The sequence below is a fragment of the Nothobranchius furzeri genome, chromosome 2 (assembly GCF_043380555.1).
Source record: "Nothobranchius furzeri strain GRZ-AD chromosome 2, NfurGRZ-RIMD1, whole genome shotgun sequence".
NCBI classification, from domain to species: domain Eukaryota; kingdom Metazoa; phylum Chordata; class Actinopteri; order Cyprinodontiformes; family Nothobranchiidae; genus Nothobranchius; species Nothobranchius furzeri.
Window position 1 is genome coordinate 99,777,981 of NC_091742.1, and position 22,512 is coordinate 99,800,492.

Below are 22,512 nucleotides of genomic sequence, written 5' to 3' on the forward strand. Positions count from 1 at the left end.
GTATTAGCAGCTGCACCTGCTACTGTATTAGCAGCTGCACCCGCTACAGTGTTAGCAGCTGCACCCGCTACTGTATTAGCAGCTGCACCTGCTACCGTATTAGCAGCTGCACCTGCTACTGTATTAGCAGCTGCACCTAATACTGTATTAGCAGCTGCACCTAATACTGTATTAGCAGCTGCGCCCGCTACTGTATTAGCAGCTGCACCTTCTACCGTGTTAGCAGCTGCGCCCGCTACCGTATTAGCAGCTGTACCTGCTACCGTATTAGCAGCTGCACCCGCTACCGTATTAGCAGCTGCACCCGCTACTGTATTAGCAGCTGCACCTGCTACTGTATTAGCAGCTGTACCCGCTACTGTATTAGCAGCTGCACCTGCTACTGTATTAGCAGCTGCACCTGCTAATGTATTAGCAGCTGCACCCGCTACTGTATTATTAGCAGCTGCGCCCGCTACTGTATTAGCAGCTGCACCTGCCACCGTGTTAGCAGCTGCGCCCGCTACTGTATTAGCAGCTGTACCTGCTACCGTATTAGCAGCTGCACCCGCTACCGTATTAGCAGCTGCACCTGCTACTGTATTAGCAGCTGCACCTGCTACTGTATTAGCAGCTGTACCCGCTACAGTATTAGCAGCTGCACCTGCTACTGTATTAGCAGCTGCACCTGCTAATGTATTAGCAGCTGCACCCGCTACTGTATTAGCAGCTGCACAAGCTACCGTGTTAGCAGCTGCACCCGCTACCGTATTAGCAGCTGCACCCGCTACCGTATTAGCAGCTGCACCTGCTACTGTATTAGCAGCTGCACCCGCTACCGTATTAGCAGCTGCACCTGCTACTGTATTAGCAGCTGCACCTGCTACTGTATTAGCAGCTGCACCTGCTACTGTATTAGCAGCTGTACCCGCTACAGTATTAGCAGCTGCACCTGCTACTGTATTAGCAGCTGCACCTGCTAATGTATTAGCAGCTGCACCCGCTACTGTATTAGCAGCCGCACCTGCTACCGTGTTAGCAGCTGCACCAGCTACTGTATTAGCAGCTGCACCCGCTAATGTATTAGCAGCTGCACCCGCTACTGTATTAGCAGCTGCACCTGCTACCGTGTTAGCAGCTGCACCTGCTACCGTGTTAGCAGCTGCACCCGCTACTGTATTAGCAGCTGCACCTGCTAATGTATTAGCAGCTGCACCCGCTACTGTATTAGCAGCTGCACCTGCTACCGTGTTAGAAGCTGCACCAGCTACTGTATTAGCAGCTGCACCCGCTACTGTATTAGCAGCTGCACCTGCTACTGTATTAGCAGCTGCACCTGCTACCGTATTAGCAGCTGTACCCACTACAGTATTAGAAGCTGCACCTGCTACTGTGTTAGCAGCTGCACCTGCTACCGTGTTAGCAGCTGCACCCGCTACCGTATTAGCAGCTGCACCTGCTACTGTATTAGCAGCTGCACCTGCTACCGTATTAGCAGCTGTACCCGCTACAGTATTAGAAGCTGCACCTGCTACTGTATTAGCAGCTGCACCTGCTACCGTATTAGCAGCTGCACCCGCTACTGTATTAGCAGCTGCACCTGCTACTGTATTAGCAGCTGCACCCGCTACCGTATTAGCAGCTGCACCTGCTACTGTATTAGCAGCTGCACCTGCTACTGTTTTAGCAGCTGCACCTGCTACTGTTTTAGCAGCTGCACCCGCTACAGTGTTAGCAGCTGCACCCGCTACTGTATTAGCAGCTGCATCTGCTACTGTATTAGCAGCTGCACCCGCTACCGTGTTAGCAGCTGCACCCGCTACTGTATTAGCAGCTGCACCTGCTACTGTATTAGCAGCTGCACCCGCTACTGTATTAGCAGCTGCACCCGCTACTGTATTAGCAGCTGCGCCTGCTACCGTATTAGCAGCTGCACCTGCTACTGTATTAGCAGCAAAACAACAAACTGCTAGCATGCAGTTTCTCAGTGACTTTAAAACATCACCTCCACCATAAAACTTTCTCTGATGCTCCAAATACAGAAAAACATCCCTTACCAGGGTTTTTAGAATAAATAAATAAAAAAAAATCAGAAAATAAGTTTAAATGTTAAATAATAGTTAACATCACTTAAATGCAACAGCTAATTCTCTCATTGCTACTGAACATTTTCTCCACTTATGTGGTTATGATATAAGGCTGTTGCTGTAACTGGGAAGTGAACTGTGCTGGGCCAAACTAGGAGAATATTAAGATTTTCTGAGGGAAAGCGAAAAACAATTGTCTACCTTTCAGAAGAGGAACTGGAAAAAAAAAACTACATGTAAAATATGTGAAAACGTTTGTTTTTAACCCCAAATTGAACAAGTTTACCTAGATCTTATTCATCATTATATATATATATTTTTTTCATTTCCATTTAATACTCGTTCAGCTGCTGTTTTGTACAGATATTTTTATTTCTTCATACATTCTTATACATTTACATACTGTGTATTTTGTTGTACAGTTACTTTATTCTCAACTACAACTTATATATATTTTATCTTATTCCTTCCCAGCTAAATTTAGCTTTTATTCTAATTTGTATTGTATTGTGTATTTTGTTGTAAAGCTATTCTATTATTCAACTTTAATTCAGATATAATTTACTTTACTCTTTCCCAGTTAAACTGACCCTTCATTTTAATTTGTGGTGTACAGTTTATTTTTATTTTCAACTCTTAGGTCACGAGCAGTTGTGTAAGGCATTTCACTGCATTTTGTACTGTGTATGAATGTGTATGTGACAAATAAAAATTGAATTTGAATTTAAAAAGCAGCTCCGATGATGAAACTGCAACTATGATTCTGATAACAAGCTAACAAAGTGAACTAGCTCCTCTAAGATAAGCGGCTAGCAGAGCTTCTGACTGACAGTTTATGTGCAGCAGCAAATCAACTATCCTGATTAACAAGGTTATAAAAGCTCATGAATGAAAAATCACTTTGATGTGTGGGGGAACTTTTCCAGGCCCTCTTTAGCAGGGTGGGACTGGGAGGAGAGTGCTGTAGCCTTTTAGCTGGAAGCTAACCGGAGCCTGGGGCTAACACTAGCGACATGAAGGTGGGTTGGTTCACCGGCACGTGTCGGAGTCAGCCCGGTAAAAATGATTAACGACACCGAGCGGAGTCACGTTCACGTTTGAAAGCAGCGCTGATTCCAGTAACATCAGCACAAAGTGTGTTTGATAACAGAGCTGTTCTCAGGCTGGGTCTTCCCTAAGGGGAAGGATCCATTTTATGGAGTTGCTTGCTGGTCAGCCAAAAACTGCTGAGTCACTCAGAAACTATGGGTTCCTGTTGCCGGGCAGATTATTCCACCAACCCCCACAGAGACAAATTACATGTCTTATCAGCATACCAGAGCAGGGCTGAAAGGACAACGCCCTGAGACGTACTTTAACACATGATTACTTAAAAAGAACATTTAAGACAGGAAAATACATTAAAGCTTTAACTCTCACCGACACTCGTCTGCATGAGCGTCAGAAATCTGATCAAATCAGCTGTAAAATAATGAAAACAACAGTAAAAAGGCTCCTTTGCTTTTTAGAGTCCACATCCAGAAGGCTGGAGCCGTGTTTCACTGACAGGCTGTCAGACTAAAGCCCTGATGAGCTCAGCTGGGACACACTGGTCTGATGTTTAGGTAAGTGAAGATCTGCTTCTCCAAGGCCTTGAGATGCTAGTAAAAATAATGTAGGCAGTGCTAATGTTACTTTTCTTCTCCTCTGAGGAACACAGAACGCTCAGATGTTGGAGCTTCACGTCCCCTACTGAGGAGCACCAGTAAAGAGACGGCGTCTGGACCAGACCAAAGTGAGTGATGACACTTTAGCCCTACACCTCAGCCTCTAGGAGCCACCCTCATCATCATTAACTCATTCACTGCCATTGGCGACAAAAGTTGTCATTTTAAAAGGAACCCAGGTTACAAAACTCTGTGCTTCTTAAAAGATAAATGTTAGTATCAGTTATATTAAAATGGTGTAAAAACCTTCTTGATGTCTTAATCTTTATAAAATTAGTAAAAATGGTTTAACTCGTAGGTCGCCATTGTTGTTAGCATCGCACTGCACTCTGGGTAGTGACGTCATATGGTTGTACCTCGGTTGCACCGGCGGCTTTGGGACCCTGTAGTGACTGTTGAGCGACATCAACACGTCATCTGTTCAGCCTTTTCACTTTGAACCAGAGCGAAACATTAATGATGACATCACTGACCATGTGTCACAACACGAGCATCAACATGAAGAGCAAGAAGGGCGGGATGAAGCGAGAGCAGGACAGAACCGGTGGCGCGTGTGCGGCAAATGCGTCTCCGTGGTAACCGAGAGGGAGAGAGCTCACATTTGTGTCAGCAGAAGTTCTCTGTAAGCTATCGTGTGATCAGATTTATTCAGTGATGAATGATTTAGGAGAATTTTAGCATCCAGAGCTGTCGTGTGCTTCATAGATGATTAGGATGTTCAGTGTGTTAGCAGAGTTTCGTTTACCCAGCGGTTGGTCCAAGACTCCAAAATGAATCTCCAGGATTAAAAAGGAGGAAATAAATCCATATATAGAGCGTCTGTTTCACGGGCCTTCACTGGTGGTAGCACACACTGATTGCAGCCACTAAACACCAATGCTCCCTTTTATTGGTCACTTTATGGGGTCAAAGTTTAACTTCCTCTACAGGTACTTTTCAGTATAAAAGCATACATGTATATACACACACATTCTTATCTACATATTTACACAGATGCATAACATAACAGAGCATAACAGAGCACATTAGACTGATGCTTAACACAGTGAAACCACTTGAATCATTGTTGCAGATATTATATATGTGGACAACACTGAGTTGCTACACTTACTGCTTGTTTTACTGACGGGAGAGCTGAACGTTCAGCTTCATCCGTGATGAGTGGCGTGTCCGATGGTTGGCTGAACGTGACAGAAGCAGCCGGAGCGGGTTATGGGCTCAGGACAGCGACCCCCCCCCCCCGTCTCCTACACATCTGTGGTCCCTCACACTCTCTATTGGACGCTCCTATAGAGAAACCTTACATAAACAAGTGCGTGTACACACACAGGTGCTCTCAAAAGTATGGGCTTGGGCACGTTCAACACAGGTCTTAAGGCTGTCGTTGCCACTAAATGCACTGTGATTTATTATCGTGTGATTGTTCAGTTAAACAATGTTGATTTTATATTTCATCATCAGGTTGACGCAGTGATAGCTTGCTCCTGATGTATTGTTCAGGGTGTCCCTTTTTTTTTTTTAAATCTTTTCTCTTTCTGCAGGTCTAGAAGCAGACTCTAGTTCATTATTGTTTATTTTTGTGGAACCTCCCACCCCCTTCCCCCCATCTCCCCGCCTCTTGTCTTTTCCTTTCTCTTTCACCTCTGTCTCCGTGTCTGGTCGGAATTACAAAGCATTCAACAACAATAACAATAAAGTTTTAAGTATCAGGCGTGACATTAAAAGCAGACGCTTTGATGGTCCACCTGAGAGTAAATCTGTAAGGCTTGTCACCAGCATTCAGACATCAATTCTGTTTGCTTCACAGCCAGACAGGACACGGGGAAGAAAAAGAGACGAAATGAATACACACCCAAGCATCGTTCACAGGATCTCTCAGGGAACATCCGTTCTCTGAGGGGTTTTATTAGCAAGCACACACAACACATCACATCACACTCCTAAACTGCTCCGTAGAGATTCAGGTGGAAAGCTGTTTAACGTAGGGAGTAAAAACAATACCACAACTCCCTCAAACAAAACCAGGTGCATTCAGTCAACATGCTGTTTCCCATGGGAGTATAACTGATAACGCAGACCAGCGTGGTCTGAGGAAGGTGGTTGTCCTCCCTGTTGGACGGGGAAGAAGAAGAAGAAAGTATCATTTCTATAGCGCCTCTCAAGATAAAAATCACGAAGGTCATACAAAAGCCAGCCTGAACAAGTGAGTCTTCAGCTGTGTTTTAAAGGAGTCCACTGATGTCAGGCTCAGGGGGAGAGAGTTTCAGAGTCTCGGGGCCACAGCAGCAGACAATCTGTCACCTTTGACCTTTAGCCTGGTGCTGCACAACCAGTAGGCTTTGTTCACTGGACCTCAGACACCTGCTGGGGGTGTAGGGACTAAGAAGATCACCAATGAAAGATGGTGCTTGTCCATGTAAGGCCCTATAGACCAGAACCAGGATCTTGAAATGAACCCTGAAGTTGACTGGCAGCCAGTGAAGCTGGAGGAGAAGCGGGGTGATGTGGGTGTGTTTGGAGGACTTGGTCAGAAGCCGAGCACAGGCGTTCTGAACCACCTGTAGACGCTTCAGGGAGGTTCTGCTCAGACACGTGAAAAGAGAGTTACAGTAGTCTAAGCGTGAGGAGATGAAGGTGTGGAGAACTGTCTCAAGTTCAGAGCGGGACAGAATGGGACTCAGCTTAGCAACGTTCCTGAGATGGAAGAAGGAAGAGCGAACAAGAGAACTGGCATGAGAATCCAGGGTGAGAGCTGGGTCAAAGGTCACGCCAAGATTCCTGACAGAAGGTTTGGTGTGAGAAGCAAGCTGACCAATAGAGTCTCTGACTTTGGGAACCAGCTTGTCTGGGGCACAGATGAGGATCTCAGTCTTATCTTCATTCAGCTGAAGAAAGCTCCCACCATCCAGGTTTTGATAGAGTCTAAGCAGGTGTGTAACAGCTGCAGCTTAGACATCTCATGGGGCTTAAAGGAGATGTACAGTTGGATGTCATCTGCATAAAGATGGTAGGAGATTCCTTTGAAGGAGCTCAGGATGTGCTGAAGAGGAAGCAGATAGAGGATGAAGAGCAGATGCCCCAGCACAGAACCTTGTGGGACACCAGGGTTTCCCTTACATAGGCGTAGCCGTGGCGGCCCGCCACGGCTGGATTCCCACTGCCACGCCTACAAGATCCCAAGTTTTTATTTTTTGTGCTGTTTCCCGAAGAAGTAGCGGGAACTACCATGTTGTCGCTTGTGATCTCAGCCGGCAGGCAGCAAGGAGGAGCAGGCAGGGCAAGGTGCAGTTACAGCATAAGTTACTGAGTTTAAAATTAGAAAGGTAGCAGTGGATATAATGCTTTGTGGTTTACATGTTTCAGCAGCATTGAGATAAACGAGTGTTGACGATCTTGACAGGTTCTCCTCCCCCAACCAGGCTAAGCATCACTTATTCATGTAAAATTTATTTTGCAGTTTTGAAGAAATTTGGTTTTGGTGATAAATTCACTTCTTGGATTCAGCTTCTTTATTCATCCCCTAAAGCCAGTGTTCACACTAATGATGTTTATTCTGATTATTTTGCGCTGGGTCGTGGTTGTCGTCAAGGTTGCCCTTTGTCACCTTTACTCTTTGCCATTGCCATCGAGCCGCTGTCCATTACATTAAGATCTTCTTCTGTATTCAAGGGAATCCCCCGTAATTGAATTACACATAAAGTATCATTGTATGCGGATGACTTGTTATTATATATGACTGACCCTGCTCGCTCCATTCCTGCTGTTTTAAGTATTCTGGAGAACTTCAGCTTGTTTTCAGGTTATAAATTAAATTTAGGGAAAAGTGAGTGTTTTCCTGTGTATACGGCAGCACGTCAACTCCAACAGTCCGATCTACCCTTTCGTCTTAGTCCCTCTGGGTTTAAGTACTTAGGGGTTAACGTGACTCGCTCTCTATCTGGCCTTAAATCAGCAAATTTGTCTCCTCTTTTATCTAGGATCACATCTGATATTCAAAGATGGGGTAATCTCCCGCTTTCTTTAATCGGTAAGATTAATGTCGTTAAAATGAATATCCTACCAAAATTTTTATTTTTATTTCACTCAATTCCCTTATTTTTGCCTAAACATTTCTTTGCTTCACTGGACAAGATTATTGGTTCTTTTATTTGGGGAGGGAAGCCGCCTAGGGTTTCTAAAACGTTGCTGCAGCAATGCAGATTTAGTGGAGGACTTGCATTACCTAATTTTCTAGCTTATTACTGGGCCGCTCACATTCAAAAACTCTGCTACTGGCTAAAATCTTCTGGTTCCTCGTGGTGTAAATTGGAGCTATTATCATGTAAGGGCTCCTCTTTACCAGCTTTGCTCTGTTCCTCTTTACCCGTAAAACCCTCTTTGTATACTGATAATCCGGTGGTTCTTAACACACTCAAAATCTGGTTTCAGTTTAGACGACACAATAATTTTGTAATGCCATCCTCTTCGGGTCCTCTAACCAACAATCATTTGTTTCCCCCTTCACTTTTGGACACGACATTCTCAGTGTGGTGTGACAAGGGTATAGGACAGTTTAAACATTTATATGTAGTTGGTGTGTTCGATAGTTTTCCCAATTTGTCTTCTCGTTATAATCTCCCTATTACCCATTTGTTTCGCTATTTTCAAATTCGAAATTTTGTTGCCAAGTGTTTCCCGAATTTCCCCTTTTTACCTCCAGAACAGCGGTGGGAAACTATGTTAAATTTTATTCCTCATCACAGAGGAACCATTTCGAAACTTTATGATGCTATTCTGTCTCTTACTAACCACTCTAAGGTTAAGCTTAGGGGTATATGGGAAGGAGAACTAGGAATTGGAATACATGAGGAGTCTTGGGAACAGGCTATAGCAAGGGTACGATCTTCCACCTCCTGCGCTCGTCTTGGACTTATCCAATTTAAGGTCATTCATAGGGTGCATTTCTCTAAGTCTAGACTTTCTGAACTGTATCCGGAAGTGGAAAATAAATGTGATAAATGCCAGGGTTCTCCTTGTCACCTTAGCCACATGTTTTTTTTGTGTCCTGAGTTACAACGTTTCTGGACAGGGTATTTTGCTATTATGTCAACTGTTCTTGGGGTAACTCTTCATCCTTGTCCTCTGATTGCGGTATTCGGGATTCCTGACCGCTCACTTATACTGGACTCCACACAAAAGGATATCATTGCCTTCACATCCCTATTAGTGAGACGTTTGATATTGTTACATTGGAAGTCTGCTAAGTGTCCTACTGTTTCCCAGTGGCTTAAAGATGTCATGTTTTTTTTAAAACTTGAAAAAATTAAATATACGCTGAGTTTTTTTCATAAGTGGCAACCCTTTATCTCTTATTTTACTAGTTTAGAGGTATTACCTGTTTAATTGTACTTCTGTTATTGTTATATTCCGGTAATATGTTTGACGGTTGTGTTGATCTGTGTGGGACGGGGACGGGGGGGTGGGGGGGGGGTGTTTGGTATGGTTTTTTTTTTGTCTAATTGTCTTGTCCCCCTTCTTTTTTTTTGTTGTTGTTGTTGTTCTGTCTGATTGTTGTTATTCACCTAGAAAAAATGAAGAAAGGTTAATTGTATTTTGGTAATTGCAAGTAGTGTTGTTTTCTTTTTTCAATAAAAATATAATTAAAAAAAAAATTCATGTAAAATTTATTTATTTTTTCATGTCTGACTTTAACCGCATCTAATACTGTATTACGGCGTGAGCGCAACAGCGACAACTTAAGATCGATGTGTGAGCAGCCTGAGAGGTCGGGTGTTTTCATCGGAACCCTTAAAACCTCCAGCAGGCTACGCTGCACTATTGACGTGTTAGCGCGCGGCGCTAACAACTTAGCGACGTGACATGTCCCGGAGAAAGCGTAAAAACACGTTGGACGCTCTTCTGAAGCGGGAAAATAACACCGCTTCTTAAGCAGAGCACGACGTCGCCTCGGCTCGTTCACCCTCTGCCGAGCCGGACTGAGCTCGATAACATTGACCCAGCACAGCCACTGGGTCGATGGAGCTGCCCCGTGACTGCCTGATGGAAAACCAGCGGGTTTCATCAGACTCGTAAAGTTTCTTGTTTTTGCTGGGGACCCCCTGTATTTTACCGCTCCCTCCTGCAGTCTTCTAGCTTAGTGAACTAGACCAAATTCTTGCTTTGCAAATTTTGGTCTAGGCACGCTCCATTAGAGCCTCCGCAGCTCCTACCAGGACTCTGGCTAGCCAATCACAGCTCTCTAGAGGGGTTTCAAACACATAAAGAGCTGTGATTGGTCCATAATGGTGGGCCAATCATAGTGCTCTATCTGCTTAGTGAACAAATCAGAGCTTTATCCGCTTTGTGGGCCAATCAGGGCACTCTATATGCCTGGTGGGTGGGATGATGCAACAGAGTGAAACAAGAGTATGTCACATTCATTGTCCAGTGGAATGCGGAGATCATTTGAAAGACAACAGTAGAACCCGCCCCACAACCGAGAGCCGTCAATGGAGCGTGGCCAGACTAAATAATACATTTATTTAGTCTGGCTTTCCAGGCTAGCAGTCTTCCCCTATTAACATTTAAAATGATTCTGTAAATCCGTGTATCAATAGAAACAATCTCTGCCTCTGCCAGCTGCAGTAAATGTAGTTTCCATATAATAAATAAGAGGTGCATTCATCTGTGTATCTCCTTTGATCCGCATGAGTGATATTCTCAGCACCAGAACAGTGAAGCAAAGAAAGATTCCTGAGTTTGTTAGTAATTTTATTTATTAGGTGCATCTGACCTGTTCTATTTTTCTCTGAAATGAGATCAAATCAGTGCTTCTATGGGTTGTCTCCACTCTGCACTGGAAAATTTTACTTTATTTAGAGATGTGTCATAATTTCTCCCCACCACCACCACCACCGCCCCCCCCCCCCACCACCACAGCTGGAAAAATTCCTAGGGGAAACACTGGACACCATGGGTAAGGGAGGTGGTGGAGGCTGAAGGAGAGATGCTAGATCTAACCTTATTGACTTTGTCCACAAAGAAAGACAGAAAGTTCTCACAGTCTGCAACAGAGTGGATGGAGGCTGTAGGAGAGGCAGGAGAGACGGTGCTGCTGATGGTGTTAAACAGCACCTTGGGGTTCCCTTTGCTCTGGGACACCAGGTTGGAGAAATAGGAAACCCTGGCGTCTCTGACTGCAGAGTAAAGCCGGGCGTACACTGTGCGACTTTTTCACTTTTTTGAGCCGATTTTCCAGTCGTGCGAGAATCCACGACATCGAGGCGAGTTTTGTGCCGAGCGTCGTGTCGTGTACCGGGGGTTACGAGAGGCGATTAACACCACGTGACCAGCCGCCGATCAGCAGTCGTGAGGTCGCAGGGACTTCTGGTGTGTTTAATATTTCGCTCGTCCCTTGTGAGGGTATCGCACTGTTGAAGCGGCGCTGCGAGCAGCTGCGACCCAAAAAAGTATCAGAACCGCTCACGGCGCATGCGCGCGCAATCCTGCATCAACGCCGGTCGCTCGCTATTTCCCTAATAACACACGTTGTTCGTTTTTGTTTCTACACGTTTTTTTACTCACAAAGATTGTCAAGAAAGCGTGTTTGTCGTGTTCATGTCAAATTAAACTGATCACAAAACACAGATTTACTTTCTTATTTCGTTTTCCTCATCCAACCCCCATAAATCCCTGTGTGTCCTCCTGCAGCAGTCCCGAAGGACAACAGGCAAGACAAGACAAAAAAGTCTGACGTGTTGAGTAAAAACTGCTATTTTTAGCATATTTTAGGGCCGACGTGTTGCTACCAGACGTACAGTGTGAGCACAGGACTCGTGAGATCTGTTCTGCGAGGAAGTCGTACAGTTTGAGCTGAAGCTGAACGCTACGAGTGAAAAAGTCGCACAGTGTCCGCCCGGCTTTAAAGGATGTCAGAAGATCCTTTAGGTGCAGCAGATGGACGTGGAGATGGGTTTTCTTCCACAAACGCTCAATGTTTCTGCATTGGCGCTTCAGGCTGTGAAGGCTGTCATTAAACCAGGGAGTAGTCTCTATCAGTTGCTCTTCTATCAGCTTGAATCAGTCGGCCCATTCTCCTCTGACCGCTAGCATCAACAAGGCATTTGGCCCACAGGACTGCTGCATACTGGATGTTTTTCCCTTTTCACACCATTCTTTGTAAACCCTAGAAATGGTTGTGGGTGAAAATCCCAGTAACTGAGCAGATTGTGAATTACTCAGACCGGCCCGTCTGGCACCAACAACCATGCCACGCTCAGATTAGCTTAAATCACCTTTCTTTCCCATTCTGACCTTCAGTTTGGAGTTCAGGAGATGGTGTTGACCAGGACCACGCCCCTAAATGCAGGGTGGTAGAGACGTATGGAGACGGTCGTTCTGAGACATGAGACTGTGTGTTTTTGGTGAACATTAATGCAGGAGTGTGTAAAACAGCTCATGTTTAATTAAAATTAAATAAAATATTTATTTAACTTGACATGAATTGTAATGCTTGACTGTTGTGCTACAGCCATGGGAGGAACATTTTGGGTCCCAGCCAGATTCTCTGCTTCCCTGCTGCTCTCTCCATCATCATGCTGCTCCTTGCTCTGCCTCTCCACTTGTCTCTCCTTCACTCACCTCCTCCACTTCAGCCTACTTGTCTAATATATTAGCCACATGTTAGATTCCCTTCAGTCACCAATAGGAACGTTGGGAATATCACGCGTATCACGGTACAGATCACTCAGAGGGAACTGGGTCACGATAAAGAACAATGAGCATCTTCATCTAACGTTACCTCAACATCTTCCTCGGCTTCCTTCCTCTTCTTCTGAAAATGCGAGCAGAAACGAGTCTCGGTGGGAACATGACCCGACATGAAGCTGTACGCTGTTACCGATCTGGAATTACGCATTAACGACACACCACATTGACTACGTTACTGTTCACATGTAGCAGCGTGCGTTAGCATGAAGCTGGTTTTCACAGGTCTGAACTAAAAATGCCTTCTTTTAACGTAAGGTTCCTTTCTTCCACCTTTTCTCTCCCTGTAGTTTTCTTTAACTCGTGAGAGCAGCGCACCGCACAGAAGCCGGCTCCTTCGCACACGGGGAAAAACGGCAGTACTGGTTTTTCAAAGTAAAATACATTTTAAAGTTTTGTTATATTTAAATTCATTTTAAACTGTGATAATTCATTCTCTGTAGTTTTGTGTCAGTTTAAGGAAGAAGGAAGAGCTCCTGAAGAACTGAGGCCTCCTTTGAACCAGAAGGACATGGAGCCCCTCAACATGAAGCAGGAAGAGGAGGAGCAGCTTGATGAGATTAAAACTGATGCCACCAACATTTCATTCTCTGCAGTTTCTCATCAGGTTAAGGACGAAGGAAGAGAAGTTCTGTTGTCACAGTTTGATCAGAACCAACCTAAAGACAGAGATCTTCCAACCAGCAGCACCACTGACCAGATGAAAGCAGAAAGTGGTAGAGAGGACTGTGGAGGAGCAGAAACTACCAGGAATCCAGATCTAAATCTTTATGAATATGATTCTAACTCTTCAGAGACTGAAGTCAGCAATGATGAAGATGATGACCAGGATGGCAACGATTCTGACTCTCAGCTGAAACTCTTGTCAGATTCTGAGCCAAACACCAAAGATCATAACAAAGACTGGAAGGAGAGCAGGTCTTCTAAATCACATGTTAAGGCTGTCAAATCTTTCAGCTGCCCAGAGTGTGGTGAACAGTTTCTCCATGAGCGGTCTCTCCAGAAACACATGAGAGTGACAAGTCATTCAGGACTGAAGTCTTCAAGCTGTTGTGTTGATAAGAAACGTGTTAGAGTGAAGCAAAATGTAGACTCTAGCAGGAAAGTTCAGACAAAACTAAAATCATTTAGTTGTGACGACTGTGGAAAAAGTTTCAGCTGCATATCATATTTAAACATTCACATGAGAATTCACACTGGACAGAAGCCTTTTGCTTGTGAGCTCTGTGAAAAAAGATTTAGCCAAAAGGGACATTTAGACACACACATGAGAATCCACACTGGACAGAAGCCTTTTACTTGTGAGCTCTGTGGTCAAAGATTTACCCAAAAGACAAGTTTAAACAGACACACGAGAATCCACACAGGACAGAAGCCTTTTACTTGTGAGCTCTGCGGTCAAAGATTTACCCAAAAGACAAGTTTAATCATACACATGAGAGTTCACACAGGAGAGAAGCCTTTTGCTTGTGAGCTCTGTGGACAAAGATTTAGTGATGAGTCAAGTTTAAAGAAACACATTATAGTCCATACAGGACAGAAGCCTTTTGCTTGTGAGCTCTGTGGACAAAGATTTAGTCGAAAGGCACATTTAATCCGTCACACGAGAATCCACACAGGACAGAAGCCTTTTGCTTGTGAGCTCTGTGGACAAAGATTTAGTCATAAGACAAGTTTAAACACTCACATGAGAGTCCACACTGGACAGAAGCCTTTTGTTTGTGAGCTCTGTGGACAAAGGTTTAGTGTAAAGTCTAGTTTAAACAAACACGTGAGAGTCCATACAGGACAGAAGCCTTTTGCTTGTAAGCTCTGTGGACAAAGATTTAGTGTAAAGTCAAGTGTAGACACTCACATGAGAGTCCACACTGGACAGAAGCCTTTATCTTGTGAGCTCTGTGGACAAAGATTTAATCAAAAGTCACAATTAAACAGTCACATGAGAGTTCACACAGGGGAGAAGCCTTTTGCTTGTGAGCTCTGTGGACAAAGATTTAATCGAAAGTCACATTTAAACAGTCACATGAGAGTTCACACAGGGGAGAAGCCTTTTGCTTGTGAGCTCTGTGGACAAAGATTTACCCAAAAGGGACAATTAGACCCACACATGAGAGTCCATACAGGACAGAAGCCTTTTGCTTGTGAGCTCTGTGGACAAAGATTTAGAGTAAAGTCACATTTAAACAGACACATGAGAGTTCACACAGGACAGAAGCCTTTTGCTTGTGAGCTCTGTGGACAAAGGTTTACCCTAAAGGGACATTTAGACACACACATGAGAGTCCATACAGGACAGAAGCCTTTTACTTGTGAGCTCTGTGGACAAAGATTTAGTGTAAAGTCAAGTTTAAACAGACACATGAGAGTTCACACAGGACAGAATTAATTTACATTATTAAAATATACATTTTGGGACTTCTAAGGGTGTTGAATAAAATGTGCTACTGATCTGGAAGCTCTTTTAACTAAAATGAAAGGCAGCAGTTTTATTAAATGTTTTGTTTTTGGAGAAGAAAAGGTTGAAAATGAAATGTTTGTTTGCCACTCAAGTGTTTTATTAAATCTTTGTTCACTATTCAGTTTGTTGTTTGCTGTTTCTGGAGTTTAAACGTAAATGCTGATGTTTTGCAAAGTGAGAAGGCTCGCCATCAAAGTCACCAGATTAATCCACTCATGTAATTATCTGTCATGCAAATAAACCTGATCAAAAATTAATACCTATATTATCCATATTGTTTGGCATCCAAATACAATTGGAAACTCGGATTCACAGTTAGCAAAAGTATAAATCTGGTTTTCTCAAAAATTGACTTTTTTTGTAACAGTTATTAACCAGAATATGTACAATGAACTGTTTTTAACGTTTTTCAGGTAAAATAGTGCAAACTTATTTGAAATAACAGCATAAGATTTGCTCACCGATTCCAGAGTTCATCTAGCTCCACTGCACGGTGTAGCGGCTCTCCCTCGCACATCTACACATAACATTTTACTTTCTGTAATTACAAATCCAAGTTTCACTGTGACATATAGAAAAAGTTCATGTACAGGTTAGAAGGTTTTACTTTGCTGTTTAACGCTAACAGGGTAAGCATCGGATGGAAAGGTAGCAAAGCAGGTTAGCTTCATGTGGCGCTCAGCAAACTGGACAAAACCCGCCACTTCCATCGGTCTAGCTGCTTCACTTCACTCCCAAACCAAGGAAGATTCATCCACCGGCAATGGTACCAACTAATCCAGCTTCTTTTTTCCATTCTTTCTGTTTTTGTAATGTCTGAGGTGCAACCTGAGGTGGAAAGAGTACTACAACTTCCTACTTAAAGGTATAGCAATCGATGTTTCTGAATGTCAGGAAAGAACTGCCCTCTCCACGTTGCGCAACACTCTCCCAGCGCCTGTTTACAAGTAGCTGTCGGCCGTAATGTGTAATAAGAGGCTCTTAAAACAGCATGCAGAACGTTAGCTTACCTCTCGAGCAGAAAACCGGCAACGGCGGCGTCTGTGGGGAGCAGACTGGACCGCGTTATCCTCTTCCTGATTTCCATGAAAGTGCGGGGGTGCACAGAGTACGCATGCGCAGGAAGTGAAAACTAACCCAGGATTGGCTTCACCAGAAATTGACATTATTGCGGACCAATGGTTGACGTGATCCACCCGGAAGAAAAACATCGATTGCTATACCTTTAAATACGAGTACCAATACTTTGATAATTTTTTACTCAAGTACAAGTAAAAGTACTTGCCTAAATTTTTACTCAAGTAAATTTAAAAAGTATCTTAAATAAAATATACTCGAAGTAAAAGATACTTGGTTACATTTTTGTCAGTGTAAGGATGGCTACATCTAAGCAGTGAAAAATCACAACGCCAGTTCACAACACGCTTGTGTGCATGCACACACACACACACACACACAGTTTGATGGAGGGATTTTTATCCAATCATTGAGAAATGGACGTGCACATTGATTGGACGAGGTTCTTCTAGGATTGTGATTAAAATTATTCTTTATTTTGAGAAAGAAAAATTATATATTTTAGACACCATCAGTAGGTGAGGTATCTCAATGTTCTCATGACTAAACTCTAACATGAGACTGCGCTCTAACCTGTCACATAACAAGCTAAATGAAAGTCAGACATTTCAGATGGACCGTATGACAGCTGCTAACGTCGGCCCTGCCCTACTTTACCTCTACATTACAGTTCCTTTATCCATGTCCATCCTATAGCTCCTCTCTGACCTTCATGCTTATTTAGAGCAGCTGATGTTTAAAGTTAGCAGAGTTCATCCTTGGTAGTGGGTTCACTCACTCATTTAACCCTTCACCACTGAAATCAGTTTGTTCATCCCAATCCTCCTAAATAATCCTCTGTAGCGTGGTTAACTACATACTAGGATTTAACACTGTTTGCTTCAGTTTGGTTAGATCCTGAGAAAAGATCGGACATTAGCATATGAACTTACATTATGCACAAATATCTAGGATATTAATGCAATCGTTCATACACCAACTGTCTTGGTCTATATTTTAATCCAAAGATTAATGTTTAATTTAAGATAATTAAATATAATAGCAAAAGGTTATTTACTGAATCAGAAGTTAGGAATCTTTGCTTATTCAATAACCAAAATATATACACCATTCTGTGTTTGATTTCAAAGAAGAGTCAGGTTTTTAAAAGTTAAGAATTTATTACTGACACTTTTAAAAATGACAATTTGAAACAGCTTGATATTAAAACTTGTTATTAAACAAACCTGTGTCTGGATGGACAGGGCCGGCTCTAGGTAATTTGGTGCCCAAGGCGAGAGTGCCCATGTGCCCCCCCCCCCCCCCCCCCGTGCCCACCCAAACCCAAGTCCACCCACCCACCACACATTGGAAAAAGCAACTCCACAGTGATTCCTTAGTTACTAATTTTTTATTTTAAATACTCACACAGCAACTCTTTAAAGTCAACAGCCTGAAGAATAAATGTCAGCTTGAAAGATAAGTAACCTGAGAATATTACAATAACCAACAACTCATAATGTTGAGCAAATGTCATGGGGGGGGGGGGGGGGGTGCAAAATCAACAGCAGCATTAAACTGTGCAATCAAAAGCAAAACTCAAACATCAAAGTGTCATCATAAAGAAAGTTCTACTTTCCATTTTGTTCTACTGCTGTGGCCAGTCAGCAGGATCCATGGGGCCAGCAGCTCCTACATGTTCACACACATCTGTTGAAGCTGATGATGGTGTCTCTTCAGGCTGTTGGAGTGGAGCACTGAGTCTGCTGGTGTTGGGTTCTTCTTCTGTGAGAAAATACACACACACACACACACACACACACACAAAGCAACTTAACCCTCTGATGCATGAATTAAGAACAGCGCCACTTTCATGTTCAGTATTCCTCGGTCATGTGCAGTGATGCTTTTCATTATTTTTAATGTTACTGGACTTTTTATTTTATTGATCTTTTTTAATCTGTTCTATGAAAACATGAATAAAATGATCAAAAACAGGTGGAAGTGGGGAAAAACGTATGTCTCACTCTCAGGTGCTCTTCAGCATCAAATAAATGTAGAACATGAGGAAGAAGAACCGGTGATCTGAGGCACTCTGAGGATTTCATTTATTAAACAAGGAAACACCGACGCGTTTCGGTACGACCTTCTTCAGGACATAAACCTTTATACCCTGAAGATGACTCACTATGTCACAAAAACTAACGTCCATCCTTTCTTACAAATTTACAGCCTAATTGACAATAACATCTTAAGGAGACAATTTCAGATGTGTATGTTGAAATTATTTAATATTCTCAATGCTAAATCAATGCTGCACTGATTGTGCCAAAAACAAGTGTCTGGTGTGGATTTAAATAAATTAATTTTGCATATCGATATATGTGATAAGCCGTTTAATTTGAAAATGTCCGTTTCTACTGCTGATTACAAATAGCCTAACAAGTAACTTACTCACCTGGTTCTAGATGCTGAGACTGTAGCTCAGTAAATGTGCTGCTGCTGCGTGATGCCTGGATGAAGACGCTGCAGCGTAAACAAGAAAGAGACGGCATAAGATGTCATGCTGTGTTTAGGCAGTTCTCACTCCCCGCCGGGCCCGGCGGCAGCGGGGGAGTCCCCGCCACGGCCGCGGCGGTGCCGCCCGCCCGACGTGAAGGACAAAGTTGAAATTTTGCTACACCCACACCTAACGTTCTTCTGATATACAAATATTAAATTCATATTGTATGCGTACTTAAAACTTGAAACAACATTCATAAAAGGCTGCAATCAAGCTCCAAAAACCAGTAAAAAATCTTACATTCTTCATCATCACAGTGAGACTCAACATTGTCTCACTGCATCTGGACACGACGATTCAAAAGTAAAATGAATGGGTTAAAGTTACAGATACTGTATTGTGTGTGTAAACAGCTAGCGAGGGTCCGTCCGTGGACCGTGCGTGGCAGGAGAGGCAGTTAGCTACAATGCTAACGCAAAAAGTTCCTTTGCCAAACTTATAAAGTCTACATACCTCTGCTTTGGGCCCGTTTTTATTCTTCTTCCTTCCTTCGCTTTGGGAATGCTGATCCCGATGGCTTAGGTGTTCTTTTCATCGTAAAATATCAAAAGTTTAAAAGCAACTACAACAGGATGTCCTTCTGTGCTACCCACACACGTGATCTATGGCACCCTTAACGGTCAAATGCATCGGAGCGGTGGCCCAAGCGGGAGCTCGAAATGCAGCCAGATTATTAGAATTTAAATTTTGATGTTTTAATTTCATGTCATTTCAGAGGGGAATTTTGAGTGTGTAGAGAGCGCATTTCATATAACAAACATAAACTTAATAAACTTTTTATTTTGCACCCTGTTCATCAGATGGAGCCCTAGGGCCGCCTGTCAGCAAAGCCGGTGTCGGTACAGGATCTGCTCGGGTGCAAAATTGGCTCGGGGTCCGTCGACTGCCGATGACGTCTAAGTAGTTGATTGGCTGAACATTACGGAAGTTACGTAATCACGTTACGTTGTTATCACGTTACGTTGGTCCAGGCAAATCTTTCTGTTGGAAAGATGGACAACTTTTACAAAGAAATCCATCATTACCTCTTTGAAAATACACTTTTAGCATAGAGCTGCATGTATATTAGCAGGGCCAGATTAAGACTTTGTTGTACCCTGGGCAACAATATTCAAGGGCCCCATCATCACGACCCAAGGATCACCATAATATGGTCACATACAGAATATTTTACTGTAATATGCAGTAAATATACTCAATACTTGAATGCCTGACATCACGTAACCCGCTCAGGGTAACCTTTGACCCACCTTGTGTGGACTGACCAATGAGGAGAGGGTCTTAACTTGAGGCCGTCTCTTCATTGGTCAGTCTGCATGAGACTGACTCTCAACTGACGTTCAGTCGTAGGCAGCGAAGCGTCTCTGTGCAGCGCAAAAGCCCGGGTGGACAGTTTGTTTAATATAGGGTGATCATATTTCCATTTCCAAACAAGAGGACAGGGGATCTGTGCCTATGACGTCACTATGGCAACGCCACACAAACCACGCTGGGACCCATTTTTTGTAAGAACTACATTAATATCAGATTCTGTCAATAAAAGGGCTCTAAAACAATTCATATGTAAATATTTAGCATGTTTATTGCAAAATCTCATTTTTCTGCTTTAGTGCTGCAACAAGGTTTTATTAATAATAAATTATTATACCTTTTGTTTTACTACAGCATCGGTACGCTTCCTGTGCACAGATTATTAAGGATGCTTGTTTCAGCTGTGAGATTAGACGATAGGGTCAATGAAAACATAAGTTGTCCCACACTCCATGGAAACTCAGAGAATCCACAAATAGTGGCTTTCAAATGGTTTTGTTACTTTTTACAAGTTTAGAAAAGCAGCAGATGAGACAGCGTGCCTGATAATTTAGTTTTTCATCTATTAATATTAGAACATGTCAGTAATGTCTGAGGGGCTTTTATAAACACTGTATAACTAACACTCCTGGAGAGGTTATGAATTACACAGAGGCTTCTGGGGAGCCCAGTTATGGGGGGGGGGGGGGGGGGCATTTTGCCTTGGACCCCAAAATGTCTTGAAACGACCCTGGGTGTGTGACTGAGTTTTGAGGGTGATCTGAATTGTATCAGATGTATAAATAGTAAATGTGTATAACTTATTGTTTTATACAGGTAAAAACGTGTAGTGGAGATAAATCTACCTACTTTTGACTTTTCAACACTTTGTTTTCTTGTTTTTATTGAACTATTTCCTGTCCTGTCTGTCTCTCATCTTTCTGCGTCTCCTCTAAACTCTCCAGAAAATCTGCTGCCTGGATTCTTACTTTTTCACCTCAGCAGTTACTTCTGAGCAGATCAAAGGGATCTCCTGACCGTAAAGCGCAGAGCGCGTTTCGATGCTGCGTCAGTGAGGTGAAATCACCGCAGCACAGGTGATGAGCTCCGCAGTAGCAGAGCGCTTCAGGCACAAATAAGACAGAAAATAGAGAACATGTGCGGACATGAACGATTGTGTGCTAATTCTAGTTTTTTGGTTGTGCCACTTTGAGAATGGACCGTGCGCTGGACGCAGCAGCCTGGATCGCTGCGCAACAACGATCAGCGCGCTGTGCCGCTCTCTGTGCTCTCTGCTCAAAAGAGTCCATAAATAATGTAATATAGGTAGAAAACGGCTCCCCTGGATGTGTAGGATATACAGTTCCCCCATAATTCGATCTCTGCTCCTGGATGAAAAACCGGACATTTTCATCAATACAAGAACCCCCCCCCCCGGACGCCCGAATAGAGAGTGAAAAGTAGACATGTCTGGGGAAAACAGGACGTATGGTCACCCTAGTTTAATATAAAGCGGGAGATTACAGATACAGTACTTTGCTCGTGCCCTTGCTCCCCTGGGCCCTTTAGAGTTCGTGGGCCCTGGACAATTGCCCAGTTGCCCGTATGGTTAATCCGGCCTTGACCCACTGACAAGCCGACTCTGATCATTGGCAGCTCCATAGTCAGAAACGTGGCATTAGAGGCTCCAGCAACCATAGTTAAATGTTTACCTGGGGCCAGAGCGGGCGACATTAAATCTTATCTGAAACTGCTGGCTAAGGATAAGCGTAAATACAGTAAGATTGTTATTCACGCTGGCGGTAACGACACCCGGTTACCCCAATCGGAGGTCACTAACATTAATGTTGCTTCGGTGTGTAAGTTTGCCAAAACAATGTCGGACTCCGTAATTTTCTCTGGCCCCCTGCCTGATCGGACCAGTGACGACATGTTTAGCTGCATGCTGTCCTTCAACCGCTGGCTGTCTAGGTGGTGTCCTGAAAACAACGTGGGCTACATTGATAATTGGAAAACTTTTTGGGGAAAACCTGGTCTGATGCAGAGAGACGGCATCCATCCCTCTTTGGATGGAGCAGCTCTTCTTTCTAGGAACATGGCCAGTTTTATTAGTCCTCCATGACTACCCAGGGTCCAGACCAGGAAGCAGAGTCGTAGTTTAACCCACCCCTCTGCAGCTTCTGTACTGTTACCCACCCACTACCCCATAGAGACAGTGTCCTGCCCACGGCCAAAACCACACAGATTAAATATCAGGCTTATTAAAGCAAATCATGGAAATCTCATAAATATTAGAACAAATTCAACTGAGCAGAAGACTAGAAAAATTAAATGTGGGTTGTTGAACATTAGATCCATTTTTTCTAAGACTTTGTTAGCTACCAAAACCAAATGATTTAAAGATGCATTTCCTTTGGTTACTGTCATGGTCTGCATCTCCCCTCATGTGTCTCCTTGTGTTCTCCATCCCTCTCTAGGTTCTCCTTTTGTGTCTCCTAGCGCCCTCATGTGTCTCCTGGTGTTCCCCATTTGCCCCCAGATCTTCTGCCTTCTAGGTTTCCCTCCTCAGATATTCCCCTCCTGTGCTCCCGTGGCCCCCTGCAGTCACGCCCCTGTAGTTTTTCTTTC

At 43.6% G+C, this 22,512-nt stretch overlaps 1 protein-coding gene across 1 annotated transcript; it reads left to right on the plus strand.

Moving 5' to 3' along the window:
* The first annotated feature begins 3,729 nt into the window (after positions 1 to 3,729).
* LOC139066224 (zinc finger protein 235-like) lies at positions 3,730 to 15,232 on the plus strand. Its single transcript, XM_070548531.1, has 2 exons — positions 3,730 to 3,840; positions 12,808 to 15,232. The coding sequence occupies exon 2, from the start codon at positions 13,029 to 13,031 to the stop codon at positions 14,901 to 14,903; it is 1,875 nt and encodes a 624-aa protein (XP_070404632.1). The 5' UTR covers positions 3,730 to 3,840; positions 12,808 to 13,028; the 3' UTR covers positions 14,904 to 15,232.
* The last annotated feature ends 7,280 nt before the right edge of the window (positions 15,233 to 22,512 follow it).

What these genes read in the sequence shown, in the direction of transcription:
- LOC139066224 (XM_070548531.1), top strand. Translation starts at nt 13,029, where the DNA reads ATGGAGCCCCTCAACATGAAGCAGGAAGAGGAGGAGCAGCTTGATGAG.